General features: G+C 37.0%; 1 protein-coding gene across 6 annotated transcripts in view; it reads left to right on the top strand.

The window, feature by feature from the left end:
• LOC125042363 (trithorax group protein osa-like) overlaps positions 1-20,000 on the top strand; it is a 58,447-nt gene that overhangs the window by 31,343 nt on the left and 7,104 nt on the right. For 3 of the 6 annotated variants that reach the window (XM_047637930.1, XM_047637933.1, XM_047637928.1), the window contains 7 exons: positions 3,715-3,930; positions 11,421-11,504; positions 13,943-14,048; positions 14,162-14,211; positions 16,282-16,431; positions 19,320-19,464; positions 19,636-19,883. In XM_047637930.1, coding sequence (XP_047493886.1) covers positions 3,715-3,930; positions 11,421-11,504; positions 13,943-14,048; positions 14,162-14,211; positions 16,282-16,431; positions 19,320-19,464; positions 19,636-19,883 — 999 coding nt within the window. The remainder of the gene's footprint in view (positions 1-3,714; positions 3,931-11,420; positions 11,505-13,942; positions 14,049-14,161; positions 14,212-16,281; positions 16,432-19,319; positions 19,465-19,635; positions 19,884-20,000) is intronic. The other 3 variants (XM_047637929.1, XM_047637932.1, XM_047637931.1) reach the window with 3 other exon arrangements.

Genomic DNA, 20,000 nt, shown 5'->3' with positions numbered 1-20,000 from the left:
ATACATATATATACACATACATACACATACATACACATACATACACATACATACATACATATGTATGTGTGTATATATAATATTTATGTATACATACATATACAGATATATACACACATAACTATTTATATATGTGTGTGTGTGTGTGTGTGTGTGTGTGTGTGTGTGTGTGTGTGTATTTATATGTATATGTATATATGTATATACATACATGCATACATACATGCATACTCGTACATACACATATATATATATATATATATATATATATATATATATATATACACATACATATATATATATATATATATACATATATATACATATATATATTATATATATACATATATATACATATATATATATACATATATATACATATATATACATATATATACATATATATATGTGTGTGTGTATTCACACACACACACACACACACACTCATATGTATGTATGTATATAAATGGAAAATTTGATTGGCAGTTTAGTGTTGATGTATATATTGCCATCACATTATGACCTAAATTTAAATGTTGCCAGAGCCCCCTTTATATTGCATCATACTGAAAATCTTCCTGCATCAATTTATTAATGGGTTAAAGGATCAACCCATTATTGATGGTGCCCATCTATTCTTGCTATAAAATGCCGAAAGTCAAATGCCAGTTGGCAAGTATTCACACCACATGCAGTCAGTCAGCCCTATGTTGTGCGCCCTATACAGTTGTTTGCTTGTTTGGCTTTGGGTGCAGCAGTTCAAGAACTAAAAGCTTGTTTTTGGCTCAATGTTGAAAAATCATGTGTGCCACAACCAAATATACATATAGCTTCGGATTTTTCTCTTGATTGGCTGATTGTGCACGGTCCCCAGCATGTGGGTCTGGTTAGCTTGTGGAAATTCCATCACCATTGGGTTAATAGCTGTAGAGGCACTGCTTTCAAAATCTTGCTTCTTTTGAAATTTACATGCACCACCTGCTTGAATGCTCATGTTGCCAGGGGTTTCAGTTTTTCTTCTTCTTTCTTCTCTCCTCTCCTTTCCTCTCCTCTCCTCTCCTCTCCTCTCCTCTTTTCTTTGTCAGTTTTTGGTCTGTTTTCTTATCTTCATGAGAGATTTTACATTTACTCATTTTTCTTTTGTCATCTTTACTCAGTCCTCCCTTCCACTTTTTTTATTCATTGATTATATTATCATTCTCATTTGAGAGGTCTTAACCTCTTCTTTACAGTTTCTTGTTATCTAATTGATCTCTCTCTCTTTCTCTCTCTGTGGACACTGTCTTGTCTTTGATATGATTAGTGATATATGTATGTGTGTGTGTGTGTGTGTGTTGGTTTTCCTCCTTTTCCTTTTCCTTTACCATTTCCTTGACCAGATAATATGTGAATAATGCAAGCACAATGCTACAGCCCTTCCTGCTTGTAAAACTAATGTTTGTCTGATAACAAACATTAGTTTGTAGAAGCACAGCCAGTTTGGATAGATTCGTTGGCATTTTCCTCTGGTATTTTGCAAAGCATATACACTTCCAAAATTTTCTCTCTCTCTCTCTCTCTCTCTCTCTCTCTCTCTCTCTCTCTCTCTCTCTCTCTCTCTCTCTCTCTCTCTCTCTCTCTCTCTCTCTTCGATCACTTCTCCCTCTTCTCTTTCTTCTATCTCTTCCCCCTCTTCTATCTCTTCTCCTTCTTCTCTCGCTTCTCCCTCTTCTATCTCTTCTCCCTCTTCTCTCTCTTCCCCCTCTTCTCTCTCTTCCCCCTCTTCTCTCTCTTCCCCCTCTTCTCTCTCTTCCCCCTCTTCTCTCTCTTCTCTCTCTTCTATCTCTTCTCTCTCTATTATCTCTTCTCCCTCTTCTCCCTCTTCTATCTCTTTTCCTTCTTCTATCTCATCTCCTTCTATCTCTTCTCCCTCTTCTTTCTCTTCTCTCTCTTCTCTCTCTTCTGTCTCTTCTGTCTCTTCTCTCTCTTCTCCCTCTTCTCCCTCTTCTCCCTCTTCTCTCTCTTCTCCCTCTTCTCCCTCTTCTATCTCTTCTCTCTCTTCTCTCTCTTCCCCCTCTTCTCTCTCTTCTGTCTCTTCTCCCTCTTCTATCTCTTCTCCCTCTTCTATCTCTTTTCCCTCTTCTATCTCTTCTCCCTCTTCTATCTCTTCTCTCTCTTCTCCCTCTTCTTCCTCTTCTATCTCTTCTCCCTCTTCTCTCTCTTCTATCTCTTCTCCTTCTTCTATCTCTTTTCCCTCTTCTCCCTCTTCTATCTCCTTTCCCCTTCATATCTCTTCTCCCTCTTCTATCTCTTTTCCCTCTTCTATCTCTTCTCCTTCTTCTATCTCTTCTCCTTCTTCTATCTCTTCTCCTTCTTCTATCTCTTCTCCTTCTTCTATCTCTTTTCCCTCTTCTATCTCTTCCCCCTCTTCTCTCTCTTCTCCCCCTTCTCTCTCTTCTCTCTCTTCTCTCCTCTCTCTTCTATCTCTTTTCCCTCATCCCTCTCTTTTATCTCTATCCTCTTCTCCCTCTTCTCTCTCTTCTCCCTCTTCTCCCTCTTCTATCTCTTCTCCTTCTTCTCTCTCTTCTCCCTCTTCTCTCTCTTCTCCCTCTCCTATCTCTTCTCTCTCTTCTCCCTCTTCTTCCTCTTCTATCTCTACTCCCTCTTCTCTCTCTTCTATCTCTTCTCCCTCTTCTCTCTCTTCTATCTCTTCTCCCTCTTCTCTCTCTTCTCCCCCTTCTATCTCTTCTCTCTCTTCTCCCTCTTCTATCTCTTCTCCCTCTTCTCTCTCTTCTCTCTCTTCTCCCTCTTCTATCTCTTCTCCCTCTTCTCCCTCTTCTATCTCTTCTCCCTCTTCTCCCTCTTCTATCTCTTCTCCCTCTTCTATCTCTTCTCCCTCTTCTCTCTCTTCTCTCTCTTCTATCTCTTCTATCTCTTTTCCCTCATCCCTCTCTTTTATCTCTTTATCCTCTTCTCCCTCTTCTATCTCTTCTCCCTCTTCTATCTCTTCTCCTTCTTCTCTCTCTTCTATCTCTTCTCCCTCTTCTATCTCTTCTCCTTCTTCTCTCTCTTCTATCTCTTCTCCCTCTTCTCTCTCTTTTCTATCTCATCTCCCTCTTCTCTCTCTCTCTCTTCTATATCTCATCTCCCTCTTCTCTCTCTCTCTCTCTTCTATATCTTCTCTCCTCTTTCTCCTCTCTCTCCTCTCTCTCCTCTCCCCCCCCCCTCTCTCTCCTCTCTCTCCTCTCCCCCCCCTCTCTCTCCTCTCTCTCCTCTCCCCCCCCTCTCTCTCCTCTCTCTCCTCTCCCCCCCTCTCTCTCTCTCTCTCTCTCTCTCTCTCTCTCTCTCTCTCTCTCTCTCTCTCTCTCTCTCTCTCTCTCTCTCCTCTCTCCCTCCCTCTCTCTCTCTCTCTCTCTCTCTCCCTCCCTCCCTCCCTCCCCCCCTCCCTCTCTCCCTCTCTCTCTCTCTCTTTCTCTCTCTCTCTCTCTCTCTCTCTCACCTCTCTTTTCCTCCAGCTCAGTTTTCTCTTCCAATTTCTCACAAACCTTCTGTGTCTTTTGTCTATCTCTACTCCTTTCATATTGATTTAATTTTTCATGTAACCATCTCTATTGGCATAATTATTAGTGGATTTTTTTTTTTTTTCTCTTTCTTTTTATATAGGCAGGTTAGATATATTTTAATAATTCTGCATTAGAATTACATTCCAGTGTCTGAAGCATTTCACTTTTCAAGGTTGAACAAAACTTGCCTGAGCCGTTGTCTGAGCAGAAAGGAAATGAAACTGGAACTATCAATAGAGAAATTGGGAATACGGGTCCTCCTGTCCAAGGTGCCAACCCACATACCTCACCAGCTATGGAGGAACCTAGTCTTCAGATAGAAACTATAAATCAAACACAATATATGCATCCTGCTAATGGAGAAATGCAGCCTGCAATGTATACACAGGTGAGAATTTGTGTATGTGTTTATTGAAAAGAAAAAGCCTAATATACTTTCATCTTCTATAGGGGATTCCCATTTTTGTCATTTCACTTTTTCATTACTGACAGTTTTGTAGATTCATTGTCAACCCCTCAGTTACGGGTATCAGAAATCTTTAGGTGTCATAAACTCTGGTGATTTCTGACAATGTCCAGCAGCTGGGCACGGGAGTCCACTACATATAGCGGAACTTCCCGCACAGCACGCTCCAGCACATACAGCCATACCCCACAGACCATGCTGTTTGTTATGACAGTTATACACGTAACCTGTCAGAAAGGGGTTAATTGCTTTTCATTATTTCTTCATTATGGTCACCAAACACATGAGAAAAAAATTAAAGAAGTTGCAGTGTGCAATAAAATAGCAAGAACAGTTTGTGTCTGCTATCCAGCCACTGAAACAGCCTGATACCACAGTGCCAGTTCACTCTGAGGCGCTGGTGTTTAAGGGGACCGTCCCTGAGAAAATGCCGATTTTCACTTTTGTGTTGAAAAATATAAAATGGTCTTACAGATTTTAATGAAATTCGGTAGAGTGAAAGAGTACTTTATTACGCATCTTTATACTGAATTTTATTTAATTTGACTGAAGGGAATTGTAGGCCCAACTAAAAATTGAATTAACTCTAGCCTTCTCACGTCCCAGAGGTATCACTTAATTTTTTAAATATTACTTTTACTGAGAAAACCTCTATGTCATATAAACAAGAGAGAAAAAAAAAATTAAAAAGTTGTTTTAAAAAATATTTTGAATTTTAAAAAGATGATAAGTAGTTCTATGCACATACTGATGATCTGTTTAGGGGGAAAAGCGTTTTGAGATCGGACAAAAACTGTAAGCCGTGGGAAGTCTGAAATATGAAAAAAACAGTCTTTACGAGTAATCGACCTTCAAACTTTTTTATATAATTTTCTATTAATTTTCCATATTTTTTCGCTTGCTTACTGGCTACTTTTTACATAAGAGAAAGCCCAACCATTGTTCTATCTCTTGTTCTTTATTTCATTCAGATCGGATCAATAGTTATTGCACAGCATCACAAAATACAATATAACATAGCACTGAAGTCATCCTGCGCCGTAACTATGCAGTTCACGTGACCATAAAATAACGTTGTAATATCACATCCACACACTGCTAAACTCGTTTTTCTGCCGTCAGGAGTCCTCTATTCCTCATATTAGCCTCCATCTCGGTTGTCCCGAAAATGGGAGGTAGGGAAGATAAGAGGGTGTGGGGTAAATATAAACATGCTCTTACGTAATCACCCATAAGCAAACAGGGTGTACAATGGGAGGAAGGGAGAGTAAGAAGAAAGCTAATAATTACTACTCATGGTTCCTGGTCCCCTTTCAACTGAGATGAGGAAAAATCCTAAACTCAGTTGAAATATCCATTCGGAGAGTATCATGGACTACCAACCCACTGTTGTCCGGGGTTAGGCCCCCGTTTGACCACCTAATTTTTCTTCACAGGAGTTCATATTCACATGGTTAATTCTACAGTAGTATACGAATCTGAAACAGGGCATAACTCATTTTCAACCCCCCCAACCCAGGGACGGTCCCCTTAATTATTGATTTACCATCCAGATTCATTAACCCAATGCCGACAGTCATGATGTGTACATACGTGCTATGCCCACTGTGAGTTACTTGTTTGATGGTTTTTACACATAGACGGCTACACTTGTACTAAGTCACCAATAAGCTGGTTACAAGTACTACCTGTCTCACCCATTTATCCTTTTCTTCGATTTACGAAAATATTTACAGTATCTTATTTTGCTGTTACTAATGTTTATAACATTATAGTAATTATAATGTTTATAATAAAAATAACACCAACGATATTCATAGCACTAGTAACAAATACATTTTTCCCACCAACTCAAGTCAGGTAAGGTCACAAGGTATACTAATTGACTCCTTTGTGGCAGAGCCATGTATGTGCAGAGACATTTCACAAAAAAATATAGAAAATGAGCACAGCATTTTTCCCATTTTTTATTAATTTGGGTTAATAAATATTGGCTGATGCAAACCCTCTCAAGGGTAGACATCAAATTGTGTTGATGCTGGATGTGAAAATGGAAATCATAAAAATGAATAAAAGCTGCAACTACACACTTGATGTTGGATGATTAATCCCTTAGTGACAGGGTGTGGAAAACTAAAAAAAACTACGCTCTGGCGATCAATGGCAACGTGCCAACTTTGAGGGCGGGAGTTCGGTACACCAAGCCGAATCAACGCCTCTAGAGCGCTTTGGTGTGCAGCCGCGGCGTGCAGCCGCGGCGTACAGCCGCACGCCACATTTTGAGCATTTGGTTATGACGTCCAGATAAGTGACCCATCGGGTCACGTATCATTTTGAATATGGAATGTATGGCAATCCTCAACCATCCACCTCAACCACTCCTGATTACTGGTTGAAAAAAATGATGGCTCATCATGACCCTCTCTTATCTACATACTCTGACCCTCATTCCTGTCAGTGCCATGCACTAGCAGCCCCTCCCTCAGAACTCACATGGTGTGAGCAATAATTACACCATTTTCACAACATCAAGTGTTTGGATATCTCTTCTGTATTAATTTTTCTTAGATTGAAATGTAGGAATGCATTTGGGATTTTGTGTATTGCTAATCATCATAGTTTTCAGTACTATATTAACGACAAATAATGGGGATCCCCTGCCTTTTTTATGTGTATGGTATGTTACTAAGGATCCCAAGCCAGAGATATTCTTGAGGTTTACAATCAAAATTGAGCTAGATTATTTACTGATTATTTGTTCTTTGAAGAATATTGTATATTCATCAATATTTGAAGTAAAGGAGATAATGCAAATTTAAGATATTTTATATCACTAGAAAATCAATATTTGATTTTGATACAAAAAATTAGGAACAAATTTGAAAATGTAATTAATTAATGTGAATTATTGACCTACTAGAAGCAAAAAATATTGAAATGATGAAGTCCCTCCTTGAAAAGGATAGTTTTATGCATGTAATGTCAAAGTTTTATCAAATTTGGGAATAACAGTAGAATAATTGTTCATTTGAGTGTAAGATATTTTAATTGGCTTTTAAAAAGTAATTGAAAAGAAAGCAATTGAATATGAGAAAATTTGCCAGCTGTGCACCATACTACAACTTACCTCTGGAGTTGGAGGAGCTAAAAGTGAAAGCCACTAAAGATTTTTCTTTCCTTCTTCTTTTTCTTTTTCTTCTTTTTCTTCTTCTTTTTCTTCTTTTTCTTCTTTTTTTGGAGGAGAGGTATTAGTGCAGACTCTTTGGCTAGCTCTATTGTTTTAACCAGATATGAACCATTAAAATTCATAAAGGGTGAATTTTAGCACATAAATCATTCACCCACTATGGGTGGAAGATGTAACACCTAAAACTTGGCGCTTTCTTGCTACTTATGTGAACCTATAAGTAACCTTCATTCTTGTTTACGAGATCAGTCTGTGTATCAGCTACTCACATTGTCTTCTGGTGCTCTGCCAGTGTGACTGTCTTGAAGTATGACACATGAAAGGGAAGTACTGAAACCATGGTAGTAGCAGCTTTGCATATTACTGCATACAATCTTTTATTTTGTAAAAATGAGATTTGCAAAAATGAGTGATTTTTAAACTTATTATCCGTAAATAAAACCACTTTCAATCTTGTAAACCTTATTTATTTAAATGGATTCAGGCTACTACACGTTCAATCTAGCAACTAAAATGCATATCACGTGTACCTGAATTTACAAAAGGATTAAGATAATGTTTTGCATACAAGTGGTATTAAAAAAAAAAGAAACTTCACGTTGTTGGTGTGTTGCTGGTTGTGCTATGCACTGGCTGCGTCTGAAAAAGGCTCTGGAGGAAATCCCAGTTGGCTGCTTATAGTCCCTGGAGTGGAGGCCAAGTGAACCCCATATTCTCCCAGAGGCAATTGGCTAAGTGCCAAGCTTTGTCCTAACTTGAACAACTGACAGTTTCCACTGTTTTATATAAAAAAACAAATTTTAGCATGCCATGAAGACCATACAGCACAACACAACATTCCCCTGGACTCATTTTCATTGATCTTAAGTATACCTAGTGATCTATATCCTGTTCTTGTTTTGTCAATATGAAGTTGATCAGGCAGGTGATGCAGTTACAACTTTTTTTTTGCATTTGGATAATTATTTTCAGTGAAAACAGGGCAATACTATTTGCAATGTAATAGAAGCTCATTAACCCAATGGCGACGGGTCACGGCTATCGCCGTCATAACAATACGCACGATGTGCGGCGTGCGGCTGTCCGCAGCGGCGCCGCGCCTAAACGCCCCGAGGCAATGATTCGGCTTGATGGACCGATATCACGCGCTCAGAGTCGGCGCGCTGCCGCTGTTCGCCAGAGCGTAGAGTTTTTTTTAATTTGCTATACCCGGCGCCATTGGGTTAACCTTATACCGATGGGTCACGCCTTTCGGCGTCATAACAAACCGCTTGTTCTGTGGAGTGTGGCTGTACACCTTGGCGAAGTGCCAAAGCGCAAAGAGCAGGGCGTTCGACTTGATGTAGCAAACTCCCGCACTCAAAGTCGGCTCGTTGCCATTAACCCCTTCCTGGTATTTTTTCAACCGTCATCAAGGGGTTAATCTCCAGAGTGTAGAGTTTTTCCATTTTCATTTTCTTCACCCGTCAGTAATGGGCTAAAGGTGATATACCTGGGGCCCTATTTTTAATCTCTTGTTTACATGGAGGGGCAGTACCAATTTCAGTACAAAAATGTCGAGAATATTAGAATTTTTTATTGGCTTGTATTATAGGAAAATATGTATGGATTTTCCACTCAAGTAAAATTTATATTTTGCAATTTATTTTATACCTAGTTATCCTATAGAGTATCTTCCCTGTTTCTCTGCTTGTATTTTATGTAGATTTAGAAAGATGTATTGTTCTTAAGTAAGTTTTGGTCTATTTGCATATAATCAGGTCGTTAGTTGCACCCTTAATTTTTTGTTTGTTTATTGTTGTATGTCATTGTATTATTGCATTACACACTACTTTCGATATTATCAATTAAAACACAATTTTTAACACAGTAAGAGAGAGGGTTAGGATTTAGAAGAGAGTAAAAGAAAAGGATGATCGACATTTGGAAAAGTTCATATGAGATGTAAAGCATTTATTTGTGCATAATTGAGAACCACTTTATTTACTTTGATATGGACAATTGTTTCACAAGTCTATATTATCAGCATGACATGCATCAAAACAAGATTTTTCAAACTGCAATAAGGAATTATGTTTATCAATGCTAAACAAAGAGCAGTTGTACAACACATTTATAAAACTGTTGCTAATTGGAAATATGGCTAAAGAATAGACTTTGACTGTGCCTGGGGATCTTCTGTAGTATTCGTAACCATCTCTGAGGATAGCTTTTTATGATAACTTAAGTAGGTAGTTAGGCCACTGTGAGTTTAATGAATTAATTGGCTCTACAAGTAATATTAATGGCTCCACAAGTACATAGTCACTAATGAGCAATTACTAGTACTACTCATCTCCCTAGTTTACTCTTTTCCTTGATTTTCAGAAGTATTTCTTTCATTTTCTGTTACAGTCAATAACATTAAAATAATTATATTGTCTATGATGATAATAAGGGCCATCAGTATTGATAGCATTAGTTTTTTTTTTTTTTTTTTTTTTTTTTTTTTTTTTTTTTTTTTTTTTTTTTATGCAAGGGAATGTGTAAACAGGTGAGGTCACAGGTCAACTTGATTGACTACTTCGTGGCCAAGCACTTGTGGTGTCATTACATGTGTAGAGCTATTTCACAAAACAAAACCACAGTGAGTACTTCATTTTCCCAGTGGCACTTGGTTTATTGACTTTGAATTGCAGCGACACCTACTTAGAGGATGACCAGCATTCTCTTCCTGCCATTCTAAAATGGCAGAACATCTAAAGAAATGGATGAAAATGACAAAGTTCAATATGTGCTGTAACCCACCCATCCCTCTGCACAAGACTGTCTGTTAGGACATCACAAAGGCTAAGGCTATCACCTCTTTATTGATTCTTATATATCACATTTCTCTTGTTACTTTATAAAGATTATTAAATTAATGGCTCCTGCCTCAACATGGTTATTGAATGTGGATCAGACATTTATATCAGAGGCACTTAAAGGTTACCTTGACTGCAGTCAAGTAGCAATGTGAATTTTTTTTGGCACTCTATATTATCCAAATGTTGGCACAAAACAAATATATAATTTTTACATCTGTAAATCTAATTCAAATGGCAGCATATATCATTCACACATCTTGAGTTACGCACAGTCTTACAAAGAAATTGATTAGGTGTGGAGTTTTTATATTTGTGTTGAACAGTTAAATAGTATTCAGTATGATTTTGATTTTGAATTTGAGACTGCATTGATTAAGAAATTTTCTTTGAAAAAGAAATCCTAGTTAGTCTTCCTCAGTCTGTTTTTTCATCCTTTTATCTTAAAATGATTACTGTATTTAACATATAAGGTGCACATGAAAAAAGTAAAAAATTACCCAGGGCCTTACATGTGAAGGTTAGGTCACTTTTATCTTAAATATATCCTACTGAAATAGGCCATCAGATACTGCAAATAGTATAATGAACAAAAATGAAATATATTTGATAACGGTGACAATAATGACTAATAAAGGTAAAGATAATCAGAACATTTAGTGCAGAGTTCATTGCTTGGTCAAATCAACTGCACTTCAAAGTTATTTTTCATATGTTAATATATAATTGATGTGAAAGTATGAAGAATAAAAAAAAAAAAAAAAATTTGGTTGTAGTCAGGAAGATGCTTAGTATGCTGTTGCAAGTTTTTTTTTTTTAGTTCGTAATAATGATATTGCCATAAAAATACATCATATATTTTTTGTAGTCTTATCAGTTTGCATTTATATAGGTCTTTTAAAAGCAGAGAACATCACTGAGCATTCAGAAACCTCAATCTTGAGAAGCTCAATGTAAAAGGGATAGATGAGTTTCAAGTCTCCTCTCTCCTCTCTCTTTCCTTTCTCTCCTCCTCTCAACTCTCTCCTTTCCTCTCCTCTCCTCTCCTTTTCTCTCTTTTCTCTCTCTTCTCTCTTTTCTCTTATCTCTTATCTCTCTCTTCTTTTCTAGACTCATCTCTCTCTCTGAACTTTTCACTCTATCTTTTTATTTTATATTCACTTGCTATTCTTTGTTGCTTCTCTGCCTCTTCTCTTTTCTCATCTCTGCCTCATCTTTTTTTCTCTTTGACTTTATCTTTCTTAACACATACACACACATTAAATTGCAATACATCAACACAATGTACACATGCATGTGGAATGGAGTTATTTGTTTGATTCATTTTGTCATGAGCTTTCATCATGCATTTGTCACTTCCTGGCTATACACTATGTTATCAGCTGGCTGGCTCACCATCACCACACAACGGTGCCATGTACACGATCAGCTATCCACCACCTTATCCCAGTCCAGGCCTCTTCCAGGTGAGTATGCATGCATTGCATGGTTGTTTGAGGGGATGATGCCCACACCTTTACCTGTTCTTGATATTAATTTCTTAGTTAACTCCTATAATATCAACAAAATTGTTTCCCCAGCTATTCAGATGTGACTACTCTTCATACCATAAGACAAAATAGAAAGGTCTAAAAGTGGTTGCATCGTATGAATCGTGCCAATTTTAGAAGCTTAAGGCTGACGTCAAACTATGTCACAGTCCTTATTAGCAAATGCAGATACGTAGCCATCTTAAGTTTCTAAAAACCAGCTTTATACCAAGTTCCACTACTGAGATTGAGCCCTGGTACCTGAGCTACCTCCAGCTGCCCAGCCATATCTTTACCCTTCCCTGAGCTAGTTTAAATCAAGGCTGTATTCAGAAATTCATCAGAGATAATTGAACTACATGGTAATGTTTAACAACTTTGTAAGAGGACTAAAGGGTATAAATTGTCAGTGCCAGTGAAAAAATAGATAGGCTCTAGCCAAAGAATGCTCAAAGTCTGGCTTCCTTGGTTCCATATACAGTGTAGCTGGCAGAGAGAGAGAGAGAGAGAGAGAGAGAGAGAGAGAGAGAGAGAGAGAGAGAAAGAGAAAGAGAAAGAGAAAGAGAAAGAGAAAGAGAAAGAGAAAGAGAAAGAGAAAGAGAAAGAGAAAGAGAAAGAGAAAGAGAAAGAGAAAGAGAAAGAGAAAGAGAAAGAGAAAGAGAAAGAGAAAGAGAAAGAGAAAGAGAAAGAGAGAGAGAGAGAATCCAGGCATTAGGCTTACATGAGTGGCTGATTGTAGGCCAGGCGTCTACGAGCATATGTGCACAATGATGAGACACGAAGCCTCCTATTTACAGTTATTTACTCTTTTTACACAGAAGTGTTTTTTTACTTCTTGGCCATTTTTCAATATCCATATTTGCCATTTGATTCGCATTATCCAGATGGTAATAGTTTTTTTTTTTTTTTTTTTTTTTTTCCTTTACACATTCAAATCATCTCAATAGGTAGTCTAGACCTCGGTGCAAGAAAAATAAAACTATGTACCATTATATTATTTGTGTCATTTTCAAATTTTACATAATATTCAGTGAAAAGGAGAAAACACACTACCGTGTTGATACTATGGTATAAAAACCCACACTGTAAAACTAGATTTTTCAATTAAATCTAGTTTTACAGTGTGGGTTTTTATACCATAATATTCAGTTTTCTGTAATTCAACCTGCTGGTCACGGCACCAGGAATACAATGCTGAGCATGGAAGTGGTGTCCTCCATGGAGTCTGCGCTCTTTCAGTCACCTGTCTAGATGGATAGATAGGTAGATAGATATAGATGTGTATATAGATATATATACAAATATATATATATATACTTGTATATACATTTATATATTTTTTATAAACATACATACATGTGTATGTATATATGTGTGTGTATTTATTATATATATATATATATATATATATATATATATATGTATGTATTTATTTATTTATATGTATATATTTATATATATATATTTATATTTATATATATATATACATACATACATATACGTAAATATATAATTATGTTTACACACACACACACACACACACACACACACACACACACACACACACACACACACACACACACCACACACCACACACCACACACCACACACATATGAAGTGCTAAAATGAGAAAGTGGATTCTGAACTTTATAAATAACGTCAATTATCCTTTGAAGCTTGTCTAGACCAGGGGGGTGTAAGTAAGAACAAGAGGTTAGGCCATTGGATGTGACAGGGACCAGGGCAGGCTAGGTAGTGGAACCTCTTATGTAAAAAGCATTTTTTAGTCCTGTTTGGTACCATTCATTAGGTGGTATACATATACTTGCAACAGTTGCATATCTGGTATGGCATTCATATTTCCAGGTGTGTTTGCTTGCATATCTCACACCTATAGCCATCATAATAAACCAACTCATGGAGCCGAGTACGGCTATAGGTGTTGTGTAAGTTCTGCCACATGTAACGGACTCTAGGGCCAAACAGCAGGATGGTTGTCAGAAGCCTCTCGAGTCAGTGGCACTGAGAGATTTCTGATACCATCATTGAGTGGTTAATATAATATCAATACCAGATAGGTTGAGGGCAGAAGAAAAGAAAGTCAGTTGAGCAGATAAGACCAAAGCTTTTTGGAAAGCCTCTTGTGTTTTGATATACCAGCTCCCTTTTTTTTTTTTTTTTTTTTTGGTCAGCAGTATCCAGCAGATAAAGTAAAAGCAAATTTTTCACTATTTCAAAATTGGTTTTGGTTGGTATACTAAATTCATTTATTTTAAGTTTCATATCTTTCTCAAATGCTTCTGTTGAAATGTAAGTATCATCTTCCTTTCATATTATGTATGATATTACTTTTTTTTTTTTCTTGTTTAATCAGGTTTTCACTCCAGTACCAGATAGTAGCGGTACCCCAGAATTTACCCCACCACCGCCTGTTACATCAATGCCCAGCAGACCAGATACTTGGGATGGACAGGGACAAGGTGATTTATGCTGTTGATTAGTTTAGTTTTATAAGTTGTATTATTTTTCATCATACTGGAGGCTGGATATATTGGATGTCTGGTGCAGCATAAATGATTCTCCAATTTTTCAGTAGCAGATGCAGAAAGCATGAAAGTAAACCAAGGGATGGCACCAGTCATGGTAAGTACCCATTCATCAGAATCAGAAATTACATTTCACGTTGACAGATGTGGTTAATGAGCATCATTTTCATTTTTTGCCAGATGTGGTTAACCCAATGGCGACGGGTCACGGCTATCGCCGTCATAACAATACGCCCGATTTGAGGCGTGCGGCTGTCCGCAGCGGCGCCGCACCAAAACGCCCCGAGGCAATGATTCGGCTTGATGTATCGAATTCACGCGCTCAGAGACAGCGCGCTGCCGCCGTTCGCCAGAGCGTAGAGTTTTTTTTAATTTTCTATACCTGTCGCCATTGGGTTAATAAGCATCATTTTCATTTTTTAATGTATGATTAAGTTGCCTCAAAGAGTATTCTATTAAATACTGTTATAAGGTTAGATTTGATGTTGGTGTAAAAACCTTCTCTTAACATAAAATAGATATCTCTTTTGTTTTATTGTTCTTAAAGGGCAATTTTTTTCAGGCTTCTTTTAAGGCTCAATCAAATTATTCTGAAATATTGACTTGTATGCATTTTTGATAAACATTCACTTTAACCCAGTCACTCCCAAAAGGAGGGGGAGGTTACTGGGTGGTTTTTATTTTTGAGAATTAGATAAATATTTAAATAAATGCACATAGGATGAACTATTTTAATCATCCTCGTTTAATAGGATTAAACCCAGGTAAAATCATTTTCATTATTGATATTTGTAAAAAAAAAATGTCTGTTGGGTATAGTAAACCAGTACAGTATGAATGTTGAGTCATTTGAGCATGTTATCTTTGTAAATAAGTGAACAAAATAATTGGACACTTGGAGGGGGTCAGTTGTTTATGTATTTAGGGTATCTATAGGCAATGGTAGTGTTCACAGGTTACATTTTTTATTGGAAATGCATGGAAAAGGTGTGTCAGCTGCTTTATCTCCTTATGAAGCGAATGCATAAGATTAATTTCAAAATTCCATACAGAGGATATCATTGTGTACTATCATCATAAACATAGAATAATCAGTATTTCACCTATTGAAGTGCTCGTTAGAACAAAAATGACCAATGTCAAATCAAAACAAATTTGCTGACGGTAGATGGTGCTAATCATAGAGCAAATCCAAACCAAAATATTATTATCATTAGTTATACTTCAGTTTTTTAACCCAATTCTGATGGGTGAAGTAAATAAATAAAAATTTTAAATTCTGAGATTAATGGCAATGAGCAGACTTTGGATGCAGGAGTCCACTACATCAAGCAGAATGTCCCGCTCCAAGCACTAGCGCATCGCCGCTGCGTACAGCCATACTCCGCAGACCGAGTGGTTTATTATGATGATGTTAAGCGTGGCTCGGCAGTATCAGGTTACCATTAGTTCTTTGTATTCAAGTACACATATAGACCCCCTACATAAGCTACAGCATATTATCAGGGAGTCTCAATGGAGAGCATAGTTCATGTATAAATGTACACAAAATTCATTGTGACTTTCATTTGTTCTGATGTTGGTATAAAAGTGTTCTTTTATCTATACACAATGTCATTATCAAATGCCAAATGCAAGATTGCAACACTCAAAAGTCCATACAGGTGTACCTGGCACGAATAACCTGCATCCATAGTTTACCTGTTCGCGCTTATGCCCTTGAACTTCCCAAGAAATAAGCCAGTTTTGGCTCAGACAGTCATTTGGTAATTTCCTCATTCATGTATGTATAACATTGGCTAGCTACCTCAATTATACATTTTTACACCCCCCCCCCCTCCCTCTATCTAAGATGGACCCCTTAAAGCCTTTTTTTAGCCTTATTGCAATATAATTGTTATGCTGCAGCCAAGAGCACAGAGATAGGGTAATTTTATGTATCTCGTACCTTTGATTTTTCCCTCCAGCAGCTGACTGTGCATGAACTCTTGATGCATTTGTAATGCACTGCAGGCTGCTATGGTAATTGGTTTAAAGTCTCTTATCAATACTCCAGATTATTATTATTGTTTATTTTTTATTTTTTATTTCTTTCTTTTTTTTCTTTTATTTATTTATTTGTTTATTTTTTGCCCGCTAATTGTCTTTTATCCTTTATCTCTTAAAGGTGTATCATATGCCAGTAATGTTTGGAGGGTATGATTATTCTTATAATCCATGGGCATACCCAGTTCCAGTAATGCCATCACCACCAATGGAAATGGTGCCACCTCCACCAATGGGAGCTCCACCTCACCAGAATTATCCACCACCATATGTAAGTTTTTATCCACCAGCATGTGGAAGTTTTAAGTCATAGTTTACTCCTTTTATCCATCTGTTACCTCATTCATTTAAAACTAGATTTAAAGCTTGGAAATTTCAGTATCTGATATTTCAATTGCATTCATGAATAAGGTGAGTTTAGTTTACCTTCAGTGTGAAATTTTAAAAATTGTGTAAATATGTATTTAGGATATGATTCAGTTTTTACCTAAAAGTCAGATCACTTGCTGGGCACAGCATATGGAAAAAACGGTTGACTCTGCTTCTAATGGCCAGAATAGGTTCACTTGGTCTTCAAGTGATTGCTTAAAAAATACCTGATAGACTTAAAAAAATAGAAATAGAATAATTTTGTCTTGACCTTTGTATCAGTTTCTCTCTCTCTCTCTCTCTCTCTCTCTCTCTCTCTCTCTCTCTCTCTCTCTCTCTCTCTCTCTCTTTCTCTCTCTCTCTCTCTCTTTCTCTCTCTCTCATGAACTACAAATCTATAGAGTTTTTGGATGTGTTAAACTTCTGTTATTATGTGAAAAGTAATTTGATTTTTATTTCTCTAAAGGCTTGTTATTCTTAGACAAGTTAAATTTGATAATGTAACATGTGGCTTATAATCCAGAATGCCTCTTCCATCTGTTGGAAACTCAAGTGGTAGAGATGTGTCATTACAAAAGACCTATAATCTAGCAAAACAGTAGTCAAAGTACGGTACGTCAATTTACTTATTATATTTACCCTTTGCGGATGAGGTGCAGTTCACGTCATGACTGACTTGGGTATATGTTACAAGGATATGTGCATTACATTTTATGCTTTTCTTTACAAGGAAATCTCATGCCTACTCCACATACCCTGGGCATTTCCTGATGGTGAACAGAATGAGTAATGCAAAGATTGGCTATTGTTTTGTATAAAAGGTAAATTTTAGCACATCGTTGATATGGCAGAACTTGTCTTCCCTGCTTTGTGAAATGTCTCTGCACATAGATGAGTCAATTAGTAGACCTTGTGACCTTACCTGATTTGAATACTTAACCCAATGCTGACAGGCATGACTTGTACATACGTGCTATGCCCACTGTGAGTACTTGTTTGATTGTTTTTACACATAGATGGCAACACTTGTACTAAATCACCAATGAGCCAGTTACAAGTACTGCCTGTCTCGCCCTTTTACCCTTTTCTTTGATTTATTAAAATATTTGCGTCGTCTTGTTTTGCTGTTACTAATGATTATAACATAATAGTAATTATAATGTTTATAATAAAAATAACACCATAGATATTCATAGCACTAGTAAAAAATACGTTTTTCCCACCAATTCAAATCAGGTAAGGTCACAAGGTCTACTAATTGACTCCTTTGGTGGCTGAGCAATAGCAGAGCCATCTATGTGCAGAGACATTTCACAAAAATATAGAAAATGAGCACAGCATTTTCCCCATATTTTATTCATTTTCTCTGGCAGCATTGGGTTAATTAAATAAAGCAACCAGAAGGTAAATGTTAATAACATGTTGTATGGAAGGGGTAAAGGGAGAAGGAAAAAGTTGGGGTTTGGATGAATGAAATATATCTGTTATATAGATTCTTTGTATATTACCTTATATCACTATTATCAATTCCTTTAGCAAACTGATAACTGAGACTTACCACATATGTATGTTTCTGTATAAATTCTGGATAAAAAAAAAGTATTTTTCTACTTTCTGTAACAAAAATTATATACCCAGATTTTATATGTATGTCATTTGCTTTTTTAGTGTCCTTTTTGGTGAACCTTGTAAAGCATTACCAATAGTTAAGATTATTTCAGTTTGATACAATCAGAGAAAAAGAAATATCTATAAATTTACTTCTTATTACACTCATAGTATTGAGCCTTGTCAGCATTGCTTACACTAGTACACAGGACTTACTTTTAGTCTTAAATCACTTGAAATAGTGATTAGTTTTTTGTTATCACAACAAGTGTACAAGGCCTATTGATTCTCATTTTTATACCCCACTTCCACTTCCCCCTAGATATATATGTGACTGTTACGGTAACCTCCTTCCCTGGATTCTCTCCCTCCTGATTTTTCTCCTGAAATTGTATTTTTCATCGCCATTAAATCCCCTTTCTCCTTTTGCTAATCCCTACCCTACCCTACAGACATCCATGCAGAATCCCACACTTCTTCCTTTGGCAACTTTTTTCTAATCACCCTTGTTAATCCCTATCTTACCCCCTCTTTACCTTCAACCACCTCTGTCCCTTTCAGTACCATATTATCCTGAACTGTTATATGACTTTCAATGTGTAGCACATTTAATCATCAACTAAGCCCCCTCTTCACCCTTTTCTCTATGACCTTTGATGTCTAGCACATTTATTTTGCTTTGTAACCTTTGACCCTTTCCGTTGCCTAATATTGAAAGCATACTGGAAGCAGATCAGTTTTTAATGGCAACCCATCTTAGCCCGAACATTGGCTTGGAAACGTTGTTGGTCAAAGGAGATTTCACTTCATTAATGATGAACTTTTTCTTCTTCCATTGGAATTCCATCTGGATACATGATAAATCCTCATGATATATATTTGTTTACTGAATAAAAGAAGCAATAGCTGGACATTTTAATTCTGTATAAAATTCTGGAATTCTGTATTCCATTGGAATTCCATCTGGATTCATGATAAATCCTCATGATATATATTTGTTCACTGAATAAAAGAAGCAATAGCTGGATATTTTAATTCTGTATAAAAAAAGTGTAGGTGTTTTTACATCAATTATACTTATTTATCCAGGTTTATTTTCAGCCATTTCATTTGTTCACAGTAGCTGTACAGTGGTATTAAAGAGTGAATTTAAGTAAATGACAAGAATATTCCCCATCACAGCATCATGATGGCCGTGAAGGGAGAGAGAGGCCTCCATTCCATCTTCGTGGAAGAGGGAGAGGGGGTAGTCCACACCACAACCAATATCGTGGGCATCACCAAAACAACCAGCCTTACAATTCTTATCCAGGAAATAGTTACCATGGTAAAGATAACAAGTACATTTTGTTTTAGTAAATACCATCTGTTGCAGATTCATTAGAATGAAAACAGTATTTTATACCATGCTCCATATGTAACTGGTAATATAAACAGCAAGTTTAAAAGTTTAGAAGATCCATTAACAAAGCTGGATGCATTTTCAATCATATTACAGGTGGGCAGAATCACTACAATAACAGTTATGGAAGCCCTATGGGTCGAGGTAGTGGGCCTGGTGGTCAGCGATCCTTACCACCAAGATTCCAAAGGGGTGGAGGTACCCCAAGACACCAATATTCAAGCCCTAATCATTACCAGCATCCAAATACCCCTCCACACCTTAACCAAAGGAGTCATCAGTATGAGGGTCAGCCTTTAATGCATATGGGGTCAAAATCAAACCCAGAGAATTTGTCTTCACAGGTATACCATTGTCTCTTGCAGAAATTTATTGTAGTTATACATAGTTTTAACCCCTTCCCGACGGGTCATGCCTATAGGCGTCATAACAAACCGCTTCAAATGTGGCGTGCGGCTGTC

Source organism: Penaeus chinensis, chromosome 32 (assembly GCF_019202785.1).
Source record: "Penaeus chinensis breed Huanghai No. 1 chromosome 32, ASM1920278v2, whole genome shotgun sequence".
NCBI lineage: Eukaryota > Metazoa > Arthropoda > Malacostraca > Decapoda > Penaeidae > Penaeus > Penaeus chinensis.
Note: the sequence above shows the minus strand (reverse complement) of the source record. Positions and strands in the feature narration are given on the sequence as shown.